This window comes from Carassius gibelio, chromosome B2 (genome assembly GCF_023724105.1).
Source record: "Carassius gibelio isolate Cgi1373 ecotype wild population from Czech Republic chromosome B2, carGib1.2-hapl.c, whole genome shotgun sequence".
In the NCBI taxonomy this organism is placed as follows: domain Eukaryota; kingdom Metazoa; phylum Chordata; class Actinopteri; order Cypriniformes; family Cyprinidae; genus Carassius; species Carassius gibelio.
Genome location: NC_068397.1, coordinates 11609210 through 11633264, shown reverse-complemented (window position 1 = coordinate 11633264; position 24055 = coordinate 11609210). Strand labels below are relative to the sequence as shown.

Below are 24055 nucleotides of genomic sequence, written 5' to 3'. Positions count from 1 at the left end.
TAGCACTACGATGGGTAGAGGAAGTTAAGCCTCAGATTCTATGTCCTCCTTGACAAGTATCCAGAGTGGAAAATCTGTGTGTAGGCAAGATCTTTAGGTGAAATAAATCAATAGATTTTTAGACTAACACAGTTTATGTGGGTTCCGGTGCATGTGGGTATTGAGGGAAATGAAAATGTGGATAAATTGGCAAAAGAAGCCCTGAAGACAGAAAATATAGAAATAAAAATAAGTAAATCAGAAATTAAAGCTATCATAAAAGACAATATTAATAAAATGTGGCAGGATACATTTTTAGATTTACATTTTTAGACATTTATATAGCATTCAGAAAGAAGATTGTTAAAAAGTCCAGTAAAACGGGAGAGCAGTTTTCAATTAAATATTTTTTTTAAAATTCAGATAGATATATTAAGACATTACTGTTACAGTTCTTGACAAGCACCGATTTAAATAAGCGAGTATAAGGTTTTTTTTTCTTTTCTTTTCTTTCTCTCGTTAAAAGGACTGAGGGTGGACGGAAGAGCTGGAGACGGCAGGAGGAAACATGTACTCTATACATGTAGGAATTAACATTAATATGTAGGAAATACTCTGAAAAAAGGAAAGAACTACAGATGGCATTGAATAATGGATTGAGTTTAAAAAAACTTATTGAGTCTGCCTGGCACACAATATATAATTAAGGCTGTCATAACTTTTCTAAAAGAAACTCATTTTGTAAACATGATTTAATAAGGATTTTTTTTTGTTTGTTTGGGTTTTGGTTTGGTTGGTCCTTTTATTTTAAAAAGGTTATTTTTTTGTTTATTGTTTTTTTAAATAGAGATGGCAGTAATGTTCTTCGTTTGCAAACCGCAAAATAAAAACCACAGAAGAAGAAGAAGCTATGTGACAACCATAGACAGTAAAAGAAATGGACACAGCGACCCCATTGGAACTCAATTGAGACAAGTGAAGGCCATTTTTAGCACTTGTTCCGTTTCTGACGCGCAGACTCAAACTAGGCTTGATTACGTCAGCAACCTGTCTGACAGATGTAAATCTTCTAAGTGGCTGTGCGTGCAAACTGCCATCGTTAATCTTGCAGAGACGGCAAGCTTGAGCGGGCAGTGCTTTGGCGTGAGTGATCAGGAGTAAGTATTCGGATTAATTATTTTGTATAGTAATTTAAAATGTAACGCCAGTACGCCATATTAAGTTAATTGTCTGCGAGCTTCTCCTCCTGTCTGTACGGTAATTTCTGTACTGTGCGACAGAGAGTCGAGTGGTTAGCCTTTTTTTTTTACAAAAACTGTTTCTACGGGGCCATAATGTAACATAGAAGGTAATGGAGCCCTTTATACATTGTCGTGAATCTTTAGAAATAAATAATGGACAAATGGAGTCTTTAAACGCCTCAGATGTAAAGTTATCTCTGTCAAAGTGACGCCAAAATGAATGCAAAGTCAATGGGATGCTAACGCAAGTGAAATTCTGCTACAAGATGTTAGCTCGCGGCCGACTTCAACTTCCGGTCGACTTTTTGCCGCCTGGTGACAACGTGGGAAGAGAGGCGATCATCAGTGACGGTGGTGTGAGTAATGGTGGCAAAGTCAATAATGACAAAATATAAGGAAAATGTTAGCGGTAATGGACCAGAGACACTAGATAGTATTAATGAAACAGATAAGGAGGAAGATCTAATGGATATAGGAATGATTGGAGAGGAGGGTAATGGATATAAGAGGGTGAATGCGGGTACAAAGAAAAGAAAGAAAAAACACCAGGGAAAAGAGATAAGGAATTGAGGAGATAGTGGTAATGAACAGGAAGTGAGCAATTAAAAAATTTGGATGAGTTAAAGGTAATATTTACATTTAAAGAGGATGGTGGCATACAAAAGGTAAGCCCAATAGAACTAACTAAGGAATTGAGGAAAGTAGCTGGAGAAATCAAGCTATCTAAAGTGTTAAGGGATGGAAATTTGATGATTGTATGTAACAATGAAGAGCAGAAAGAAAGAGTGATGGGTATCAAAGTAATATGTAAGCAAGTTGGAATTAGTAGAATTGGATGAAAGAGGCAATGGATAAGTGGAGTAATAACTGGAGTGCCATTAGATGTGTCTATGGAAAAGCTTAAGAGTAATATAAGTGGAGAAAATTTACTTGGTGCAAGGAGAATATTTATGAACAGAGAAGGGAACAGAATGGAGAGCCTGTCAGTTGAACTTAGATTTGAAGGGGATGAATTGCCAGATAAGGTAAAACTTGGCTTTATCAGCTATTCAGTTAGACCATTCGTGGCCCCACCTTTAAGGTGTTATAATTGTCAAAAGTATGGGCATGTGGCCACCGTGTGTAAATCAAGGAAAAGATATGCAAGATGCGGAGGGGAACATGACTATGGGAAGTGTGAGGGGGCAGGAATCAAGTGCTGCAACTGTGGAGGAGATCATAATGTAGCGTTTGGAGGATGTGAAGTGAGGAAAAGAGCAATAGAAATGCAGAATGAGAAAAATAAGAAGAACATGACTTCTGCAGAAGCTGCCAAAGTGGTTGATGTAAGAAATAAGGGAAAAGGAGAAGTTAAAGATATGAGAACAGAGGTAAGGAATGAGGCTACCTCAGAGCTGGTAGGTAGGAGTACAGAGGATATAATGTAGAGTAGAGTGAATTTTTTGTTATTCATAGCTGAGGTAGTAATTTGTTCAGCTCAAACTGAAAAAAAAATGATAAAGCAGAGAGGTTCTTAGGAGTAAAGCATATATATTGGGTTAATATAAGGCATAAACTGGTGAATGAATCCCAGTCAAGTCAGGAAGTATGGTATTGATAGTAAAGATGATTTTAATTTTACAATGGAATGCAAGAAGTCTTGTGGCCAATGGATTAAAATTTAAGTGTTATTTATGAGTTGAAAATTAAACCTGATTTGATATGTATACCAGAGTTGTGGCTTAAACCCAAATATGATTTTGTTACTAAAGGATATGTCAGTGAAGAGATCGTGGGGAGGGTAATAGAGGAGGGTGTATTACTCTTATTAAGTGAGGTATACAATATAGAGTGTAAGGTAAATGAGAGACAAAGGAATATGTGGTGGTGAAGATATGGGTTAATGGATTGAATTATGTAAAAATAAACTTTTATAATCCATGTAAGAAGTCATTGCTGAATGAGTTGGAACAAATAGAAGGTAAAAATGAAGAGAGAGTTATTTGGTGTGGGGATTTCAATGGACAGAGTACGTTATGGGGAGGTTTAGTAACAGATGGTAATGTATTGGTGGTGGAGGAGTTGAAAGATAAGAGGAATTTGGTGTGTTTAAATGATGGGAATTATACTAGGGTAAATGTGGCAACAGGTAAAGAGTCTGTGCTAGATCTAAAAATGGTTAACTTAAAGGTGCTGTAGGGAACTTTTGTAAAAATATATTTTTTACATATTTGTTAAACCTGTGATTATGCCCTGACAGTAGAATATGAGACAGATAATCTGTGAAAAAAATCAAGCTCCTCTGGCTCCCAGTGGTCCTATTGCCATTTGCAGAAAGTCATGCGCTCCCGGTAAAAAACAACCAATCAGAGCTGCGGTCCGTAACTTGCTGATGACGGGGCTCTTTGGTATAAAGGAAAGAATATAGAGTATAGTATAAGGAGAATGCAGAGTGCATTAAATGAAGTGGAAAAGTGGTCAAAGGAAAATGGGGTTTAAGTTGTCAGTGGAAAAGACAAAAGTAATACTGTTCACAAATAAAAAAAAAAAGGAAAGTAGATATTAATATAAAGTTATATAAAGAAGAACTAGAAAGTGTAAATATAGTAAGATTTCTTGGAGTATGGTTTGACAATAGATTAACATGGAAAAAATGGCAGGAAGATGTAAACGAGTAGTGAATGTGATGAGGTGTATATTGGGCCAAGAATGGGTAGCAGATAGAGTGGCTCTAAAATCTATATACATAGCCATGATGAAATCTTTTTTGGATTATGGTTGTCTAGTATATTGTTCTGCAAATAAAAAATAAATAAATTAAATTAGATATAATTCAGTATCAAGCCTTAAATATGTTGTGGGGCATGTCTAACTTCTCCAGTCTCAGCGGTACAAGTAGAGATGAGAGAAATGCCGCTACAGATAAGAAGACAACAGTTAATGGTGTCCTATTGGATAAACTTAAGAGGTCAGAGTGAAAATCATCCTATAAAAAAGTATTGAGACTAAGCTGGGAATATGAGAAGGAGTGTAATAGCTTTGGATAGAGAGTGGGGAAAATAATAAAAGCAATGAGTCTGGAAGAGGTTGGGTATGCTATAAGAATTCCCTTATCACCAGTACCAAAGTGGGTTATGCCCCAACCAGAAGTCGATCTTAACCTATTAGAAAGAAGACAAAAGAAAGGGCCCGGTGAGACAGAGATATGTAGTGTAAGTGAATATATGGGGTCAGGTATGGAGAGTTTATGCATATATTCACTGATGCTTCAAAAGACAAAAAAACGGGTTATGTGGGATCAGCATTTCTAGTACCCAAGATAAAAGTGGGAAAGAAAAATAGAATATCAGATTGTCTGTCAGTATATACAGGAGAAATGTTTGCTATAACTATGGCAATGAGGTGGATTAGTGAAGTTAAAATATCAAAGGCAATAGTATGTTCAGATTCAAGTGCAGTTCTAATCAGTTTAAATGAGCAGAAGTCAGAAACAAGACAAGAGATGATATTAGAAATTTTGCAAGAACTATATTCATTAGAGCAAAGTGGTATAATTGTAAATTTTTGGTGGGTTCCAGCTCTCATCGGGTTGAGTGGAAACGAAGAAGCAGATAACCTAGCAAAAAACTAAAACAAAAACAACAACAACTGTATAACATGAGAATGTTGACATTCAGTGGGTCTGAAATTCAATCTATTATTAAAAAGAACATTTGGAAAGAATGGCAGGAGCATTGGGACACAGATTCCAAGGGCAGACATTTGTATCAAATACAGCCAATAGTGGGGAAAGGAAGAGAATCAGGTTGGAGCAGAGCAGAAGAGAACATAATCACAAGGTTATGACTGAGGCACAAGATTAAATAGTACAATGCATCTAATAAAGAAACATCCAACAGGACTATGCGAGGTATGTGGCGTTAGGGAAAGAGTTGAACATGCTATAATGTACTGTAGGGAATATAAAGTTGAAAGAAATTAATTAAAGAATGACATAGAGAAAACGGGAGAGCAGTTTTCAATTAAATATATATTGTTTTTAATTCAGATAGATTAATTAAGATATATTCACTGTTACAGTTCTTGATAAGCACCGATTTAAATAAGCGACTATGAGGTTTTTGTTTGTTTTTCTTTTCTTTCTCTCGTTAAAAGGACTGAGGGTGGACAGAGGAGCTGGAGACGCAGTGTCGGATGAAGCTCGATTAAGAGGGGTTTTAGTGATTTATAGAGATGATAGGTTAATCGAGTTAGAGTGTCAATGGTCCATTTGAGGGATAGGGGGTGGTAATGCACTAAAAGTTTGCGATCCGCCGTAAAACATGAAGAAGAAGAAGAAGAAGAATAAGAAGACATTTGCAATACTGGCTGTGTCCAAATTCAGGGTCTACATCCTTCGGAGGACTCATTTGAAGGATGCTACGTCACAGCGCCGCGACGAAGGCTGTCCAAATTCGTAGGATCCTTCAAATGCAGCCCACAAATGCGTCCTCCTTTTCCCCGAATTGGAAGGATGGGTGTGGTGGATCCTTTTGCGTCCTACCTATCCCATAATTCTTTTCAGCAGGACGAAGCGAGCGGTAGATGAGTGGGGGAGGAGTATTATTTTCGATGTTTTTTAAAAACTGGCTTTTCAAAAATATATATTTTCAGTGGTTTTCTAGTTAGGCATTTTGTTTTAGCGTAAAGCATTTTTTTTTTTTTTTTGTACGTGTATATGTAAAAAAAAAAAAAAAAAAAAAAAAGTTTACTTTCGTAAACTAGCTTCTTCCTTACTGCCTGTGTGAATATCCCCTTACACACAGCTTATTTGTTAGTGATTGAAGCTGTTTTTAACGCTTCTAAGGACGAAAGAGCAGACAGAAGTGATTATAAAGCTCCGGGGACAGAACGATGAGCTCTTCACCCGTGTCTTGCTTAGCGCTGTCACGGTTGCTAGGCGACAGGATATGAGCAACGGGTAAGGGAGGGAACTGAAAGAAGGGTAGGCTGTCCAAATTCACAAACACCGACTTCCGGTTTTTGCGGTCGTCGGAGGACCCATCCTCCTTCAACCGGGTAGGAAGGATCCTAAGGAGGATGCAGACCCTGAATTTGGACATAGCTACTGTTGTGTTGCCAGTAACACCTCCATGGTTATTCCCAATGCCTGTAGTTGACTTTCAGGTATTAGTGAGTATAAATGATAAAAATAGACAAGCATCTAAAAGTTCAATAGTACAGAAATATTTAGATCAGAAATATATGTCAGAAACTCATATATATACAGAAAGATCCTGAAACAAGACACACAGCAGCAGCAATATATGTTCCAAAGTTCAGTATAGAATATCAAAAAGAACATCTAGTCATCTGTCAGTTTATACCACAGAAATGATTGCCATATTTTTGGCTCTTCAATGGGTTGAAGACATTAATATACCGGAAGTAGTAATATGTTCAGACTTGTTTTCAGCACTGTCAAGTTTAAAGAGCGGAAAAAACTTAACTAGACAAGACATTTTGTCAGACATTTTTTTCAGAGATTTTATTCAGAATACAATTAAAAACAATTATTTATTTTGTATGGATACATGCACATATAAGTATATGAGGTAATGAAGTGGTGGATCAGATAGCGAAAAAAACATTAAAAAGTCCAGACATAGAATTTAATAGTCCAATGAGTAAATTAGAAATAAAAGGGCTAATTAAAAAAGCATTAAAAGATATATGGCAAATTAAATGGGATGGTGAGAATAAAGGACGGCATTTATACAATATTCAAAGAACAGTTGGAAATGAGAGGAGAATTTGTGGGAATAGAAAAGAACGCATAATATCTCGCTTAGAATTGGACACGCTGCACTTAACCAATCTTTATTTATAATAGGTAAACATGAGTCTGGACTTTGTGTAAAGTGTGATCTTTCTGAAACAGTTGAAAATATTTCAATAAAATGTAAAGAATATGATAATGAAAGATTACAACTTACAGAATCAATTAATATAGAAACAAATCAGATCTCACTTCAGAAAATTTTAAATAAAGATGTGGATATAGAAATGTTTCACAGATTAATTATCTCCAAGATACAGAGGTAATAAATAGCATTTAAAGAATTACAACTTAGGTTAGTTACCTATTTCTTTACCTATATTGTGTTTTTTTTCCAGTTTTCATTTACCGTCAATTCTCCACACTCCATCCTAGTAGGTGGCGGTAAATGCACCTAAAGCTGGTTTGCCAACCACCATAAAACATCAAAGAAGAAGAAGAAGGAAGACGGCACCATTTTGAAGTGGATCTGGGCGTGGTGGTGGTACGAGTGATCGGCGAGGTTTTGATGGATGGCAGCAAATGCAGCGAAATCGATAATTTCAAAATATAAGAAAAATTATAATGGAAATGGACCAGAGACACTAGTTAGTGTTGATGATACAGTTATGGAAGATGATCAAATGGAATTAGGAAAAACAGGGAAGAGAGGAATATAGACATAAGGGAAGATGTACATAGGTAAAAAGAAAAGAAAAAAAAACAAATAGAGGTAAGAAGTTCAGGTGAGAGTGGAAATGAACAGGAGGTGAGGAGTGTAAATTTGGATGAGTTGAAGGTAACATTGAAATTTACAGAGGATGGTGGAATACAAAAGGTAAGTCCAATTGTATTGACGAAAGAGTTGAGGAGAGTAGTTGGAGAAATTAAGATTGCAAAAGTGTTAAACAATGGAGATTTGATGATCATTTTTAATAGTGAAGAGCAACGAAAGAAAATGTTGAAAATTAAAGTAATGTGTAAGCAAGAAGTGGTGAGTAGTAAGATTGTAGGACAGAGGCAGTGGGTAAGTGGAGTAATATCTGGAGTGCCATTAGGAGTATCTATGGAAGAACTTAAAAGTAACATCAACGGAGGAAAAATAGTTGGTGCTAGGCGACTGTTTATGAACAGAGAAGGGAATAGAATGGGGAGTCTTTCGGTTGAGCTTAGGTTTGATGGTGCAATTTTGCCAGATAAGGTCAAGCTTGGATTTATCAGTTACTCAGTAAGGCCTTTTGTGCCTCCTCCTTTAAGATGTTATAATTGTCAAAAATATGGGCAAGTGGCTATGGTGTGTAAGGCTAAGAAACGATGTGCAAGATGGGGAGGGGGTGGGGCATGATTATGGCAAATGTGAAGGAGCAGGACCAAAATGCAGTAACTGTGGAGGGGATCATAGTGTTGCGTTTGGAGGATGTGAGGTGAGGAAGAGAGTAATTGAAGTACAGAATGAGAGAGCTAAGAGGGATATAACATATGGAGAAGCTGTTAAAGTGGTTGATACAAGGAATAAAGAGAAAGAAAGAGAGAGGGATGTGCAAAAAGAGAGAAGTGAGGAAACATCAGAGATGGAAGGTAGGATTACAGAAGAGACAATGATTGTAAGTAAAGTAAATTTCTTGTTGTTCATAGCTGAAGTAATTAATTGTACTGCACAAACTGAAAAGAAGACAGCTAAGATTCAAATTATAGTCAAGGCAGCAGAGAGATTCTTAGGAGTAACGGACATAACATGGGTAATGGTAAGGGATGGGCTGATTAATGAGACACAGTCATGCCAGGAAGCATGGTTTGGATAGGAGCATGATTTAACTTTTACAATGGAATGCGAGAAGTCTTGTGGCTAATGGATTGGAGTTTAAAAGTGTTATTAATGAGATGGAAGTTAAACGGATCTGATATGTATACAACACTCTAAAAAACGCTGGGTTGTTTTTTCAACCCAACTGCTGGGTTGAGGCCGTTGGATAGGACTTTGGGATGTTTTAACCCAAGTTTGGGTTGAAAATAAGTTTTAAAAATGTTTTTTTTAACCCAGCGGGTCTGGGTTGAGGACGCGGACGTGAAGGAGAGCACGCACGTCACGTCAAGATCGTACGTCTCCAGTGCGAGCAGCCACCATTTTCTCAGCGTGATAGAAGCGAGAAGCGAGTGAAAGACTATGGTAAGTAAATATTCAAAATGTAAAGTTATCTTTTATTGTTTACCCGGTTGTATGAAAGGCGGAAGGTTTTATGAAAGGCGGAAACAAAGGAGCTTAACGTTATATATAAATATATATATAAAAAAAAACGGACGCGGTTTTCGCCTCAGACACGGAGGTCTTAAAGGCCATCTTTCAATTTAATTTTATAACTTAATTTATACAGAATATTGCATGAAAATGTAAATTTAAAAAGACATACATAAGAATACATATGTTTTACAACACCCACGGGCAGAAATTAAGAAAAAAAAGTGCCTATTCTAAGCTACGCTCCAAAAACCCGCCTTTTCCCAGAGAACGCGTCATATGACGTAACGACAGGCAAACATAGGCGCTGCAGCCCTGGTTCTCAGTGTGGGTTTACGTAGTCTGAGAGGTGGAAACAGAAAATAGAGATTGTCGTTCTCGTTATTATAGTTATAGTAGGTTTGAGTTGTCACAATGGTGAATTCTTGTGTTTGTTTTGGATGCAACAACTCCAACTTGTCTGGCCATCGGGTCCACCGATTTCCAAACAAGAAACACAAAGATTTCCGTGCTTGGATACGTTTCGTCCAGGCAAAGAGAAGCAATTTCGCTGCCTCCTCGTTGACAAGACACACGGTGGTATGTGAAAAACACTTCACACCGGACAGCTACAACCAAGGAGATCTTATGGAATTTCGCATGGGATTTCGACGAAAAGAGTGGGTTAGGCTGGCAAATGGAGCTGTGCCATCGGTGCATGCAGGTCCACCTGCAAAATCTGGCGGGAGTGAAGAGTCTAACGTTAATGTTAGCACTAGGAGAGAATCTGCGCGTCGAAAAAGGGAGCTTTGCACAGTAAGTCTTATAATACCATATATAAATTGTTGTATCGAAATGTAGCTCTGCATGTAATTTCTGCAAATGTATTTTTTTTGACGTTATAATGGTCTTGGCATGGCACGAAAGCCCGCCTAGCTGCCGTCAGCTTACTCTTGTTACACCCCGTGAGGCGGCACATGAGCCTCCTGACACTTATTTTATTGAGCTATTAAGACCAGGTTCCAGAAAATTGTATTTTTTTAATAAAAAATTTATGTGGTTGCATTCGCATATTACTACTCGGTTAAATTCACGCATGAATTTTCCTGCATTTAACTTGTTTTAGCGCCCGCCAAATAGATTTTTTTCCCTGCCAAAGTCTTATTTGTTCAGTGAGTAATGTAGATGAACTGCTGCCCTTGTGACAGGGCGCATGTTTAACTGAAAGAATGAGCAGAGCGCGCGCACACTTTTCACCGTCTCCAAAATGCATCCAAGTAATTCTTGGTTTTCTTTGATTAATCGAAGCTGGTATCAACAAGGCACATGCGAGAGAATGCAGCTTGGGACTACTTTGAAAAGATTTTAAAAAGATTAGCAGTCTTTTAAATAATACATGAATGGGGGATTTTCATGAAAGGACTACATTTTTTTTTAAGTTCAAAGTTGTGATTTCGGTCTGTTTTCAGATTTTGGGAGAGAGTGCTGCCAGCAAAGACGGGGGCGGTGCAACTGCCACTTCAGATCCTGAAGATGATGGAGATGGAGACATCTCTACAATGGACCCTGAGCCAGAAGTGGTCCATCGTGGATCACAGTGCAACATAAGATGTTTACATCGTTCATTAGGTAGTTAGCTTATATCTAGCATTCACCATACATGCCATATACAATCACAAATAAGGATTATGTCAAAAATTTTCATGATCTCCATGGTTACTATTTTGTCATTTCCACTTTTCAGACAGTAAACATTAAAAAATTAAGAACTCCATAATGTTAGAAAAATACATTTTTTACTGGGTTGCATTAGATAGTGCATGTGTTGTTACCAATGAATGTACAATGGTGAACAATTAGTAAGATGAATCTCTTTCATCTAAGGTGTTCAGGAAAAGCCTCAGATGGTGGATGTGGGGACTCCACTGGCCAGTCCTGAACAAAGTGATGATGAATGGTCATTTTCTGATATCATCAACCATTCTGGTGATATGTCATGGAGTCCAGGGGAGGAGATGTTGAGCGAGTCCTCTGAGGAGGAACCAGAAGAGCTGGAATCTCTCACTGACCCAAAGTAAAAACCTTTTTATTAATGGAAACTGTTTCTGATTGTGTATCAAAAAATGTCATAGTCAGAATTAATGTGTGTTTTCCTTTTCTTGTTTTCAGTGCTGTTGACAAGTTCATTGTTTGCCAGAGGCAGTTGCTGTCCTTGTTCACGGTTTGCTCTGCATGCTGCGGGGAAACCCAGGGACACATAATGCACCCGGAAGGAACTTTCATAAAAGTCAAGCAGGTAATGTCTTATTTGTCAACTGTCTATGAGGAGCTGAATTATAGTCTGTGAATGTACAGTATGTATATTAATAATTTGTGTCTTAACTATACAGGTTTTTTACTGGTTCATCTTAAAGCTGCTTGAGTATTGAATCTTGTATCTTTCAGGCCTGCGGAACTTGTGGTTATGAGCGTTACTGGCAAAACCAAGAGAAGGTGCATCGAAACATGCCTGCCTGCAACCTTTTACTCAGCGGTGCCATCCACTTCTCAGGTTGCATGGCTTCTCAGACAATCAGGATGCTGAAGCTGTTTGGACTGCAGTGCATAAGTCCTGGCACTTTTTTCTGCCATCAGCGCTATTACTCTATCCCTACCATCATGCAGGCCTGGAGGAATGAGTTATCACTTAAAAGTATCGATACTAATAAAATTAGTTTTTTTTTCTTTTTTTCTCAATTTCAGGAAATGATGACAGAATGAATATGGCTAAAAACTAATGCAGTCTTGTATAGCAGACCAAAATGTTATAGATTGATAACAGCATTACATATTGTTTGCAAAAAAATAATTGCAAAGATGAGTCATTGTCTTAGACCCATTTGAACTGAAAACATTAATGTCATATATTTATGTTGCATTTCACTGCATTGGGTTAGCTTTGGAGACCTAATGTTCTAACTATATCTCGTACAGACTTCTCTTGGCAGCCCTACATTTCAATAGTAATGGCAACAGAGATGTAGCGCGAACTAGTGAGGGTGAGGGACGCTACGCTGTTCGCTACCCACGGTTTCGGAAAGGTGGCTGGGTAGTCCACCCCATCAAGGAGAAACCATCTTACGGTTAGTAGTTTCACTTAGTTTTTCAATATCTTTTTTTGTGTGAATCTATCTATTTTTATGTGAGTCAACCATGTAACTAAATGTTTTCTAAACATTTCTCTCCTCAAGTATACGCAACAAATCTTATGGTCTCTCTGGTAGAGGAATACTGCAAGACACCGCAGGCCCTCTGCTGCACCGCCCCCCTCACCTCTTCCGTCCAGAAGGTTGCCAAGGATGAGGCAGTCAGCCTCAATCTCGCACGACACTCACGTTTTAACATGTAATAAAAGATCAATTTTACCAGTAGTTTGTTTCACTATGGATTTATTAATCGTCTTCCAAGCGGGGCCACTGAAAACCTTTGTATGTCTGTCCCTCCTCTGCAAACTGCCTCCTTATTGCTGACACAACACATGAAGGTATGGCTTTTCTAATGTTCCTGCCTAGTATTCCATACGCCCAGTGGACAACCTGCCTGTATGCTGTGTATCGGAACTGCCTGTGGTGTAGATTGGGACATATATACATTTTGATCATACCATGTTTTCATAGTAAACAATTCCAATGGTAAATATTGCATGTCCTGTTGGCTGATATTCTACTGTACTACACAACTCCAAAGTTGTTTTTATAGTAAGTATATGGAAACCACTCAGTTTAACAACCTGCTTAACAGGATTTACTATTTTGGTGTAGAAAAGCTATTTTGAATTGCAGTAAAATAATTTTTGCTCAAAACCTACTCTGGTCTGCTGGCTTGAAGAGGGCCATGCTCCTGTCTGAAGTTCATGTATGCTATCTGCAGCACAAAAGGATTCAGACAGGATGCTTCAAACCCTGGATGGAGTGTGAGGCAGGTAATGTCTTCTGGGGGGGATCAAGGTTTTGGACAAAGGACCAATAGGCGTCGACCTCCCTACAGCACACACTCTCCACTGCTGATGGCATAGCCTCACATCTACCACACAAGCACCTGTTAAACAAATGTGCTAAGATAAACTCACTCTCCTTCCCTCCTTGTAGCTTTAGTGGTTGGTGTAAGACCTTGTAAGAAATGACATGTAGACTACTTACTTCCTAAAACTTGGGTAAATATGAACTGTAAAAAGACACACCCCCTGTACAGTATAGGCTGTCAATTAGATGCATGATCAAGATGCAAGATCCTTGTTACAATGACTGTATTTATATGAACAGCATATTCCCGTCCTAGCCGGAAGACTAACTGCTTTCATACAGGTACTCCACAGTACATGTGAGCTCATTTACATTATGTCCGTCGGAAATACTAAGAGGTGAGTAGTATAACAGCCGACTAAGTTCGGAATTCCAGCTGTCCGGTTATGTTGTTTCAAATATACGGCCCAAACGCTTGACATCTGCAGAAACAGAACATGCGGACATCTAGATCTAAAAGCAGTTACTGATTAAACATCGGCTAGCAATTTCTACAAAATGTCACGATAAACTATGTTGTGTGGAAATGCACAGAATTTCTATCCCTATCCAGACTAGCTGACCGCCTACATCCTACAACATTCATTTAAAATCTGGGATCTAAATTAATTATTTTAAGACACATGTTGCTGGCATAGATGGTGACAATCTACATGGGTGCTTGAAAAACAACAAAGTCGACAGCAATATTGCTAAATATGATTTATTAAAGATACTGCAATGTGATAAACATGGAGACAACGTTTGCCACAATTAGCTATCGCCTGTGGTCACTCACCAAGACACCTGCCCAATTCTCAACTGATTCTCCTCACACCACAACTCTATCTCTCTCCTCTGTCCATTTACCCTTCCCCTTAACTCTCCCTGACCACTCTCTCGCCTAGGCGGCTCGAAATTATACGGCAATGGCCCATCGTAAGAGTTGAAATTTATGCCAACTGCAACCTCTTCACTGTCTGACTCCATTACGAAGAGACGATGTTTACCGGCCGTTGCGTCACTTCCGATAAGAGCGTTTTTCACAACGGAAGTAATTTTAATCCCAATTTCTTTTTAAAAACTGTTTTAATGCCAATTTATGATTAATTTCTTCATGCAAGTCCAGTTCCTACACTATTTATCTACACGTTCATTCACAATGATCTTCAGCTTGAAAGATGGGCTTTAACTGCCTCATGTAACGGTACTGAACGGAGGATGTACTTTTAATATAACGTCTGTGAATGTATTTTGTCATATTTACATACGATTTTACATTATCTGTACTTTTTGAGGCGTTAACAGACGGTTATGGTCACGGTTACGCTCATGTGAATTTGTCTTTTTTTTCGCGGTTAAACTGAATGTATGTTTGTCTCCTAAAGGAAACGGCATTGTGTAGTAAAGACTAGCATAATTATTTTGAGGCTGTTGAAGTGGTAACTGTTAAAGTATGTTTTACATGTAATATTTCAGACTTGTCAAGCTTGTGTCTTCATTGTCCTCGCGCTGAGAGTTAAAGACACAGAAGCTGTTTGTGTGAGGAGTCTCAGACCTGTGTGAGAATGAGGTGGAGGTGTTCTTCTGAAGAGAGGGACAGACGGTTTAAGGAGAGTAAACTTCAGAATAACATCAAGTTATCTTTATTTTTACTAAGACTAAAATAATGTTGTTGTTTTTTTAGATGTTGCAATCCAGAGACAAGATAACTTCATTCTTTTGAGACTGATGTAAGTTAAGTTATTATTACTTTTTTTTTTAGAAAATTAATGTTTATGTTGTGTCCTGCCTGTTAACTTCACATTTTGATGCAAAAACAGTGTGATTTTTTATTTATATATATATATATATATATATATATATATATATATATATATATATATATATATATATATATGTCTGTATGTGTGTATATATATGTATGTATATATATGTATGTATATGTTAATATTTTATTGAAACCATTGATGTCCCTCTTTGCAGAACTCAAACTAACTGGAGTTAAGGACACACAAGTCTGCTTGTGTGAGGAGGTGGTTTTCTCAGCTTCTTCTGAAGAGAGGGAAAGATCGTTTAAGGCAAGTAAACTTCATAATTTCATGTTATCAGTTGTTGTTGTGTTTTACTAAGAGTAAAATAATGTTTGTTTTTTGTTTTTGTAGATGTTAAAAGCAAGAGACATGGGAGAGCATCATTCCTTTGAGATTTTATGTAAGTTATTTTTAGAAAATACATTTTTCTGTTGTCTCCTGCTGGTTTACTTCACATTTTGATGCAACAACAGTGTGATTACGTGCTCATTTCATTAAGACCATTGATGTCTGTGTTTTTTATTGCAGAAATCAAACCAAGTTTGGAGTTGTCTTGTATGATTTGGAGAGTCATTATTCTTGGTCTTCGCTCTTAGAGGTAAAGTTCACACAAAAAATAATTTACTTGCCCTCAAGTCTTTCCAAACCTATAAGACTTTTGTCTGTCTTTACAACATAAATTAATATATTTTTAGTTTTCTCATAATATTTGTTAATCCATTTATAGTTTAGATAATCAGTATTTTCAAGCTTCATAAATATAGAGTTATTGTAGAAGTAAATTCTGATATTTATATATGAATACATCTTCAATTATATGATAGCAAACATGTATGTTCAAAATAAAATACTGGTCTCCCAGACCAGCAATGGAGGACACAAAAAGAGAATATTAAATATATTCATATGCTTTCCAAAAAATGAGCAGAGTTTGTATGAGTCTGGAAAAACATGGGGAGAGTAAATTATGAACATTTTAATTATTTGTTGAACTAACGGTTTGAAGAGCAGCCCTCCATGTACATGAATATTGTGAGGTATGTGAATGTCATGTCTGTTTTAATGTTTCAGTAAAGAACTTTTCTGAAAGCAATATTTATTCAAACAATATCACCTGTCCTCACACTAGTGCTGCCATTATAGACTTCATGAGAGCTGTGATAGACAGACATTAAACAACCACACAAAGTGTTGAAACTTTAACACCGATTATTTACCTATCCTTACGGATGTGAATACACCTCTACCTGAAAATGGATAGTTTAATTAAATGTTTAATTTTTTCGAATGTGTTTCTCTTAGGCCACTGATGAAGAACAGGTGGTAACTGGGATGAATACTGGTCAGAGAGGAGAATCTTCTTTCCCCTAAACTGATGCAGCGGTGGTTTTAAAGGAGGACGCTGCCCTGGATGATGTAGAAGATGTCACATGCTGTGCAGATGGAGTTTCTTCATGACTACATCAGTTATGCTAAAGAGATCATGAAAATTGACCGTGATGCATGATCTGTATTCATGGACTATGAAACAAACTGTAAGTGTATAATTTGTTAAAAAAAAAGCTTTTTCTGTGTTGTTTAGTAGAAGAGTTTACACTCTGTCATTCATACACCTGCTCACATTCTTTCACACACACACACACACACACACGTCTGTTAAATGTTATAATATCAAAGTTAATGTTGTGATTTATTTGTGTACTGTCATGCCAGAATAGTTGGAAAAAAACCTAACTAATTGTAAATTTATTGTATGTGTTTTCGTATATTTTTATACAATATATACAATTGAACAAATTCCAATTTGATCTTAAGTTATATTCATCAAATGTTCAATGCTTTGTTTATGAACTCTGTAGCTGTTAATGCCATCCTTTTCTGCATTTCTTCTAACATGTTACTTTTTCACTTTTCTCTTGTTTTTAATAAATATTTTCCTTTTGATAATTATTATTTGTGTGTAAAAGTGATATTTAAAATGAACAACACATGTAGGTTTAATGCCTAGCTCAATTTGGGTTAATTTTAACGCAATATAGTCATTTTAAACCATAAAAAAAGGCAACCCAGCAGGCTGGGTTAAATATGATAACCCAACTGGTTGGGTTAAAATAACCCAGCGCTGGGTTCGTCCCTTTTTGACCCAGCGCTGGGTTGTCAAAATAACCCAAATTGGGTTGTTTTCAACCCAGCAGTTTTTAGAGTGAAGAGTCATGGCTTAAAGCTAGATTTGATTTTGTTATTAAAGGATATGTGAGTGAGAGAAGAGATCAAGAGGAGGGTAATGGTGGAGGTGTGTATTAGCTCTGTTTAAGGAAGGCATGCATTATAGATCATTAGGCAAAGGTGTAGCACAAGAGTATGTTGTAGTGGAGGTATGGGTGAATGGGAAAAAGTATGTTATAATAAACTTTTATAATCCTTGTAAGAAATTAGTGTTGAGTGAATTAGAACAAATAGAGGTTCTTAATGAAGATAGGCTGATTTGGTGTTGGGAGTTTAATGCCAGAGTATGTTATGGGGAGGTTTAGAGACAGATTCTAATGGAATGGTGATGGAAAATTTGATAGATCGGAGGAATTTGGTATGTCTGAATGATGGGGGTAATACAAGAATAGATGTGGCTACAGGTAAAGAGTCTGTGCTAGATCTAACAATGGTGTCTGATTCAATTGCAGGAAGTGCTGAGTGGGAAATATTGCGACAAGATACTATTGGGAGTGATCACTATCCAATAATGATATATGTTAATGTAAATGTCAGAGGAAGGATGGTGAATCAAGGAAATATTGGTAGATGGGGTTTTGATAAAGCGAATTGGGAAGAATTCATGAGTCTGAGTGAAGAGGGATTAAATAATATTATAATAGAATCAGATAGATTTGTAGAAATGATAAGTGGTATTGTTTATGCCATTAAAGCAGCAGCAAATAAATGTATACCAAAAAGGAAAAGAGGTAGGAAGAATAAGATAGTTCCGTGGTGGAATGAAGAATGATCAAGTGCAATAAGAAGGAAAAGGAAAGCATTTAGCATAGTTAAGAAAACACATCATTTCCAAGATTTAATAGAGTATAAAAAAGCACAAGCTGAGGTAAGGAAGATTGCAAGGAAAGCTAAGAAAGAGTATTGGATGGGTTATTGTGATGAAATAGGGAAGAATACACCAGTAGAGGAGGTATGGGGAATGATTAAGAAAATGAAAGGGATTCAAAAGATTAATGGATATCCAGTTTTAAGTATGGAGGGAGAAATAGCTGTGGAGGATGGAGATAAAGAAAAATTTCAGAAAATTTGACTGAACAGAGTAAGAAAATTAGAGAGGTTGTGATGAAGGAATATCCTGAAATAAAGAAGAAAAAAAAGGCTGAAGATAATTTGTTAGATGTATTATTTTCTATGAGTGAGTTAAAGAATGCATTAAGAAGAATGAAACTATCTACTACAGGAATGGATGGAATTAGTTACTTTATGATGAAGCATTTTAGTGAAATTTCTATGGAAGTGATTTTAACATTTTATAATAGAATATGGATGGAAGGTATAATTCCCCAAAGTTGGAAGGAAGCACTAATTATATCTATTAAAAAGCCTGGGAAAGATCCAAGTAATCCTATAAATTATCGTCCAATAGCTTTAACTTCTCATTTATGTAAGGTAATGGAGAGAATGTTAACTGATAGATTGACTTATCATCTTGAAAAAATGAACTGGTTTTCTTCTTATCAAAGTGGGTTCAGATGTGGTAGAGGGACTATGTATCCAATAGTATTATTAGAAGATGAAATAAGAAAGGCATTTATAAATAAGGAAAGTGTCATTGCTGTTTTCTTTGATATAGAAAAGGCCTATGATATGTTGTGGAAAGAGGGGTTACTAATAAAGTTACAGAAGATGAGTATAAAAGGAAGAATGTATACTTGGATTAAAGAGTTTTTAATTGGAAGAAGTACACCTCAGGGCATTGATAGAAGTATGGGGAAATCATTGTTTGCTGATGATGGGGCTATCTGGTTTAGAGGATATAATATAGAGTATAACCTAAAGAAAATGCAATATGTGCTAAATAAAGTAGAAAAGTGGTCAGGGGAAAATGGTTTTAAGTTTTCAGTGGAAAAGACAAAAGTAATAGTTTTTTACTAAAATGAGGAGGATTATGGATGTTAAGTTAAAATTATATAAAAAAAGAATTACAGCGTGTAAGCACAGTAAGATTTCTAGGAGTTTGGTTTGATAATAGATTAAATTGGAGAGAGCATATTGAAAAAATGTTGGGAAGATGTAAGCGAGTTGTGAATGTAATGAGATGTATTTCAGGTCAGGAATGGGGAGCAGATAGATTGGCTTTAAAAACTATATATATATATATATATATATATATATATATATATATATATATATATATATATGATAAGATCTATAATGGATTATGATTGTATGGTATATGGTTCTGCAATTAAATCTCATTTGATTAAAATAGAAATAATTAAATCTCAAGCACTAAGAATTTGCTGCGGAGCATATTCAGCTTCTCCAGTTTCGGCTCTTCAGGTAGAGATGGGTGAAATGCCTTTGCAGATAAGAAGACAGCAATTAATGTCATCTTATTGGGCAAATTTGAGAGGACAGATAGAGGACCATCCAACAAGAAAAGTAATGAGTCCTAGTTGGGAACAAGATAAGAGAACGAGAAAGAGTAATAGTTTTGGATGGAGTGTGGGGAAATTAGTTAGAGATATTATATTGGAGGAGGTTGGATGTGCTCCAATAATTTCTTAATCTCCAGTACCATTATGGGTTATGCCCCAACCAGAAGTAGATTTAAGTTTATTAGAAAAAAGACAAAAGGAAGGTTCATATGAAACAGAAGTATATAATCTAAGGTAATATTGGGTCAAGATATGGGGAATGTATGAACATTTTTACAGATGCATCAAAATATTCAAAAACTGATCATGTGGGTTCTGCATTCATTATTCCAAAGGTTAAAGTGTATAAGAATAAAAGGATAACAGATTGTTTATCGGTGTATACTGGAGAGATGTTTGCAATAATTATGGCAATAAGGTGGATTAGGGAAGTAAAAATAGCAAAGGCAGTAATATGTTCAGATTGTAGTTCAGCTCTAATAAGTTTGAAGGAGATGAAATCAGAAACAAGACAGGATATGGTAATAGAGATAATTCAAGAATTATATTCAATCAAAGAAGCTAGTTTAGAGGTACGAAAAATAACCATGGTTTTATTATAGTAAAACTGTAGTAACCCATGGTTTTTTGGCGTGTTGACCACCATTTGTACAACCACAGATTTACTACAAATACCATGGTTAAACTATGGTTAATATAGCAAAACCGTGGTTATTTTGTGGTTACCATGGTTTAACTATAGTAACCATGGTTTTTTGGTTTTATTTGTAGTAAAACCATGGTTAATTTTCGTAAGGGTTTGTTGTGGGTTCCAGCTCATATTTGTCAGGATCCTGTTCTGTCAGCCTTGTTTGTACTGTCTTTGTTCAATGTGTCTTTGTTTATTTTGTGCCTGAGCACATGGTTGTGTCTCCTGTGTCTGCCACGTGCTCCTCTTGTCCCACCTCCTTGTTTTCCCGGGTCACGCCCCCTTGTTTAGTCCTCATTAGTCAGAGTGTTGTCACCTGTTCCTCATGTCGCTGTATGCTTCTTATTGTGCTCTGTAATGTTCTGCCTGAGTTTCCCTGGTTTCACCACTGGATGGCGTACTTTCAACCCCAGATCACCTCTTTATTATAGACTTGTAGCACACCTGTATTGATTCTTTGCTAATTGCACACCCTATTTAAATGCCTCACTGACTATTGTTCTTGTTCAGTCCTAAAGTCTTTTTGAGTATGATGCTGCCAAGGATTTTTGGTTAGAGAATTAGCTGTCTTCTGTTGAGTGTTGCTTTGGATTTCTCTCTTGTCTGACATTTAAGGACAGAGTTTTTTTTTGTTTTGAGTAAAGAACTTTAGGAGTCAGACTCTGAGCCTCTTGGTTATTTCCTCTGCATTTGGGTTAGACCTGCTTCAGTGGAGTAGTGGTTAGTGCCAAGATTATACACAATACATACCTGAGTTCGATCCCCATCTGGATCATAACAGTAGGACTGAACCATGGATACAAGCCCAGCAGAGGAGAACCAACCTTTATCAAATGCAGAGCGCATCCTTGCTGCTGTTTCAAGCCAGGCAGCCACCATGGAACGACATGAACAAGTACTTGCACAACAAGAGGTGGCAGTTTCAAAGCTGGGTCAGGCAATCACGGAAATCCTACATCATCTTCAGTCTCTTTCAAACCCACAGCAGGAGGCTGAGTCTCAACCCCAGGTCCCACCAGCACCTCCTATCACTGCAGTGCAAGGTTCAGATGTCCACCTTCCTCATCCTGAAAGGTATGATGGAAGCCCCGGCAGATGTAAGGGCTTCCTCACCCAGTGCTCCTTGAACTTTGAATTGCAGCCAAATAGATTCCCAACAGCACGTAGTAAAGTGGCTTATATTATTACTCTTTTATCTGGGAAAGCCCTTGCCTGGGCAACTGCCTTGTGGGAGCAGTCTCCACAACCAGTAGTTTGTTCAGATTACAGGCGCTTATGGAGGAGATGAGGCGAGTGTTTGATCATCCTGTGTGTGGACGTGAGGCTGCTAGCCGCCTACTTCAGTTGACCCAGGGTTCTCAAAGTGTTGCTGAACTAGCTGTGGAATTTCGAACTCTAGCTATGGAGAGTGGCTGGAACCAAGAGGCACTTACTGTGGCATTCACTCGGGCGCTGGCTGATGATATTAAGGACGAATTGGCAGCCCGGGACCCTGTGACAGACCTAGAATCCCTGATTGATATGGCCATTAGACTAGACAATCGCCTTAGAGAGAGGCGTAGAGAGCGCACTGAAACTTCTAGAAATGTCCCCAGTCAAAGATCCTTGGCACCCCTCATGTCTCCTGACCTCCCTGCCACGTATGTAACATGCACTGAGGAACCAATGCAGCTGGGCCGGTCACGGCTCATCCGTTCCGAGCGGGACCGCAGGATGAAAGAGAGGTGCTGCCTGTATTGTGGTGAGTCTGGCCACTTTCGAGCTTCCTGCCCAATTCTCTCGGGAAAAGCCAACTCCCGTCCAGGGAAGGGAGGACTGTGACGAGAGAAGCAACCTCTCCCCACTCAATTTCTTATGGGGCTCTCTTGAATACTCATCTTTTATGGAAAGATCAGTCACATCCTCTAAAGGCATTCATAGACTCTGGGGCAGCTGGTAACTTTATGGATTTGGAAGTCACCAAACGTCTTAAAGTACCTCTCACCAACCTTGATGACCCCCTGACTATCACTGCACTGGATGGGAGGCCTCTGGGGTCTGGACAGGTGAGTCTGCGCTCTATTCCTTTATATCTCCGGATTGGGGGTCACCTAGAAACTATATAGTTTTATGTAATCAAGTCACCCGAATTCCCTTTAATCCTGGGGTTCCCTTGGCTAGTCCTTCATAATCCCCAGATAGAATGGCCCTCCAGTAACATTCTCAAATGGGGGTCTGACTGTGATAAGTGTCTCTCTGCCTCATCTCTTGGAATTTCTGTTTCTCCCGAGTTACTTCAGGCTACCCCCAGCCGGTTAATGTCTGCTCTACAGTTATCAAGGACTTCTCCAGAGTTTTCATGTGTTCCCCTAGACTATGCAGACCTGTTAGAGGTATTCAGTAAAGAGAAGGCTTTGTCTTTGCCACCTCACAGACCGTACGATTGTTCCATAGACTTGTTGCCTGGTACGTGCCCCCCTAGAGGGAGATTGTTTTCCCTTTCGGCACCAGAGAGAAAGGCCATGGAGGATTACGTACAGGAGTCTCTGGCATCTGGCTTTATTCGCTCCTCAACATCACCAGATGGAGCTGGTTTCTTTTTTGTTGCTAAGAAGGATGGTGGTCTCCGACCTTGTATAGATTACAGGGGCCTTAATAAGATTACCATAAAGAACCGTTATCCTCTTCCATTGATGTCTACTGCCTTTGAGTTACTCCAGGGGGCTACTATATTTACTAAACTGGACCTTCGCAACGCATATCATCTGGTCCGCATCCGTACTGGTGATGAATGGAAGACTGCTTTTAATACACCCACTGGCCATTATGAGTATCAAGTTATGCCTTTTGGTTTGGTAAATGCTCCTGCAGTATTTCAGACTTTGATTAATGATGTGCTAAGAGACATGCTAAACAGATTTGTATTTGTATACTTGGATGACATTCTTATCTTTTCCAAGAACCCCCAGGAACACGTGCAGCATGTTCGCCTGGTCCTTCAGCAACTCCTGAGAAACCATCTCTTTGTCAAACTGGAGAAGAGTGAGTTTCATGTTCAAAAGGTTTCCTTTTTGGGTTTCATTGTGTCTAAAGGTCATATCCAGATGGACCCTGCAAAGACCCAAGCAGTTAAGAGATTGGCCTCAGCCCACCTCCGCCAAGCAGGTACAACGTTTTCTTGGCTTTTCCAATTTCTATCGTAAGTTCATTCGAAATTTCAGTGCAATTGCTGCTCCACTTACGGCTCTAACTAGGAAGAGTGTTAAGGGTTTTCAGTGGACAGATGAGGCTGAAAAGGCTTTCTGCAAACTTAAAGACAGATTCACTTCAGCACCCATACTTACCATTCCAGACCCTGAGTTACCCTTCATAGTGGAGCTGGATGCTTCAGAGGTAGGAGTAGGAGCTGTACTTTCCCAGCGAGCCATAAAAGACAACAGGTTACATCCATGTGCTTTCTTTTCACACAAGCTCTCATCTGCGGAAAGAAATTATGATATTGGTAACAGGGAGTTGTTAGCTGTCAAACTAGCACTGGAGGAATGGAGGCACTGGTTGGAGGGAGCCAAACACTCCTTTGTAGTATGGACCGATCACAAGAATCTAGCCTATATCCAAGAAGCCAAGAGACTTAACTCTCGCCAGGCCCGATGGGCTTTATTCTTTAACCGCTT

General features: G+C 38.0%; 1 protein-coding gene and 2 long non-coding RNA genes across 4 annotated transcripts; all 3 read left to right on the top strand.

Moving 5' to 3' along the window:
• The first annotated feature begins 9015 nt into the window (after positions 1–9015).
• On the top strand, positions 9016–15333 carry LOC127950620 (uncharacterized). The gene is made up of 3 exons (XR_008152493.1): positions 9016–9163; positions 14731–14984; positions 15238–15333. It is a non-coding gene; the product is annotated as an uncharacterized LOC127950620 (long non-coding RNA).
• On the top strand, positions 9319–12615 carry LOC127950612 (uncharacterized). 2 transcript variants are annotated; one of them, XM_052547774.1, is made up of 7 exons: positions 9320–10027; positions 10681–10840; positions 11096–11285; positions 11381–11507; positions 11657–11903; positions 12185–12333; positions 12442–12615. In XM_052547774.1, the coding sequence occupies exons 1-6, from the start codon at positions 9647–9649 to the stop codon at positions 12232–12234; spliced, it is 1155 nt and encodes a 384-aa protein (XP_052403734.1). In that variant the 5' UTR covers positions 9320–9646; the 3' UTR covers positions 12235–12333; positions 12442–12615. The 2 variants fall into 2 exon arrangements, with proteins under 2 accessions (XP_052403733.1, XP_052403734.1); XM_052547773.1 differs by lacking the exons at positions 12185–12333; positions 12442–12615 and having other exon boundaries at positions 9319–10027; positions 11657–12163.
• An 81-nt stretch (positions 15334–15414) lies between the features above and the next one.
• On the top strand, positions 15415–16953 carry LOC127950630 (uncharacterized). Its single transcript, XR_008152503.1, has 3 exons — positions 15415–15465; positions 15594–15663; positions 16368–16953. It is a non-coding gene; the product is annotated as an uncharacterized LOC127950630 (long non-coding RNA).
• Positions 16954–24055: the final 7102 nt, after the last annotated feature.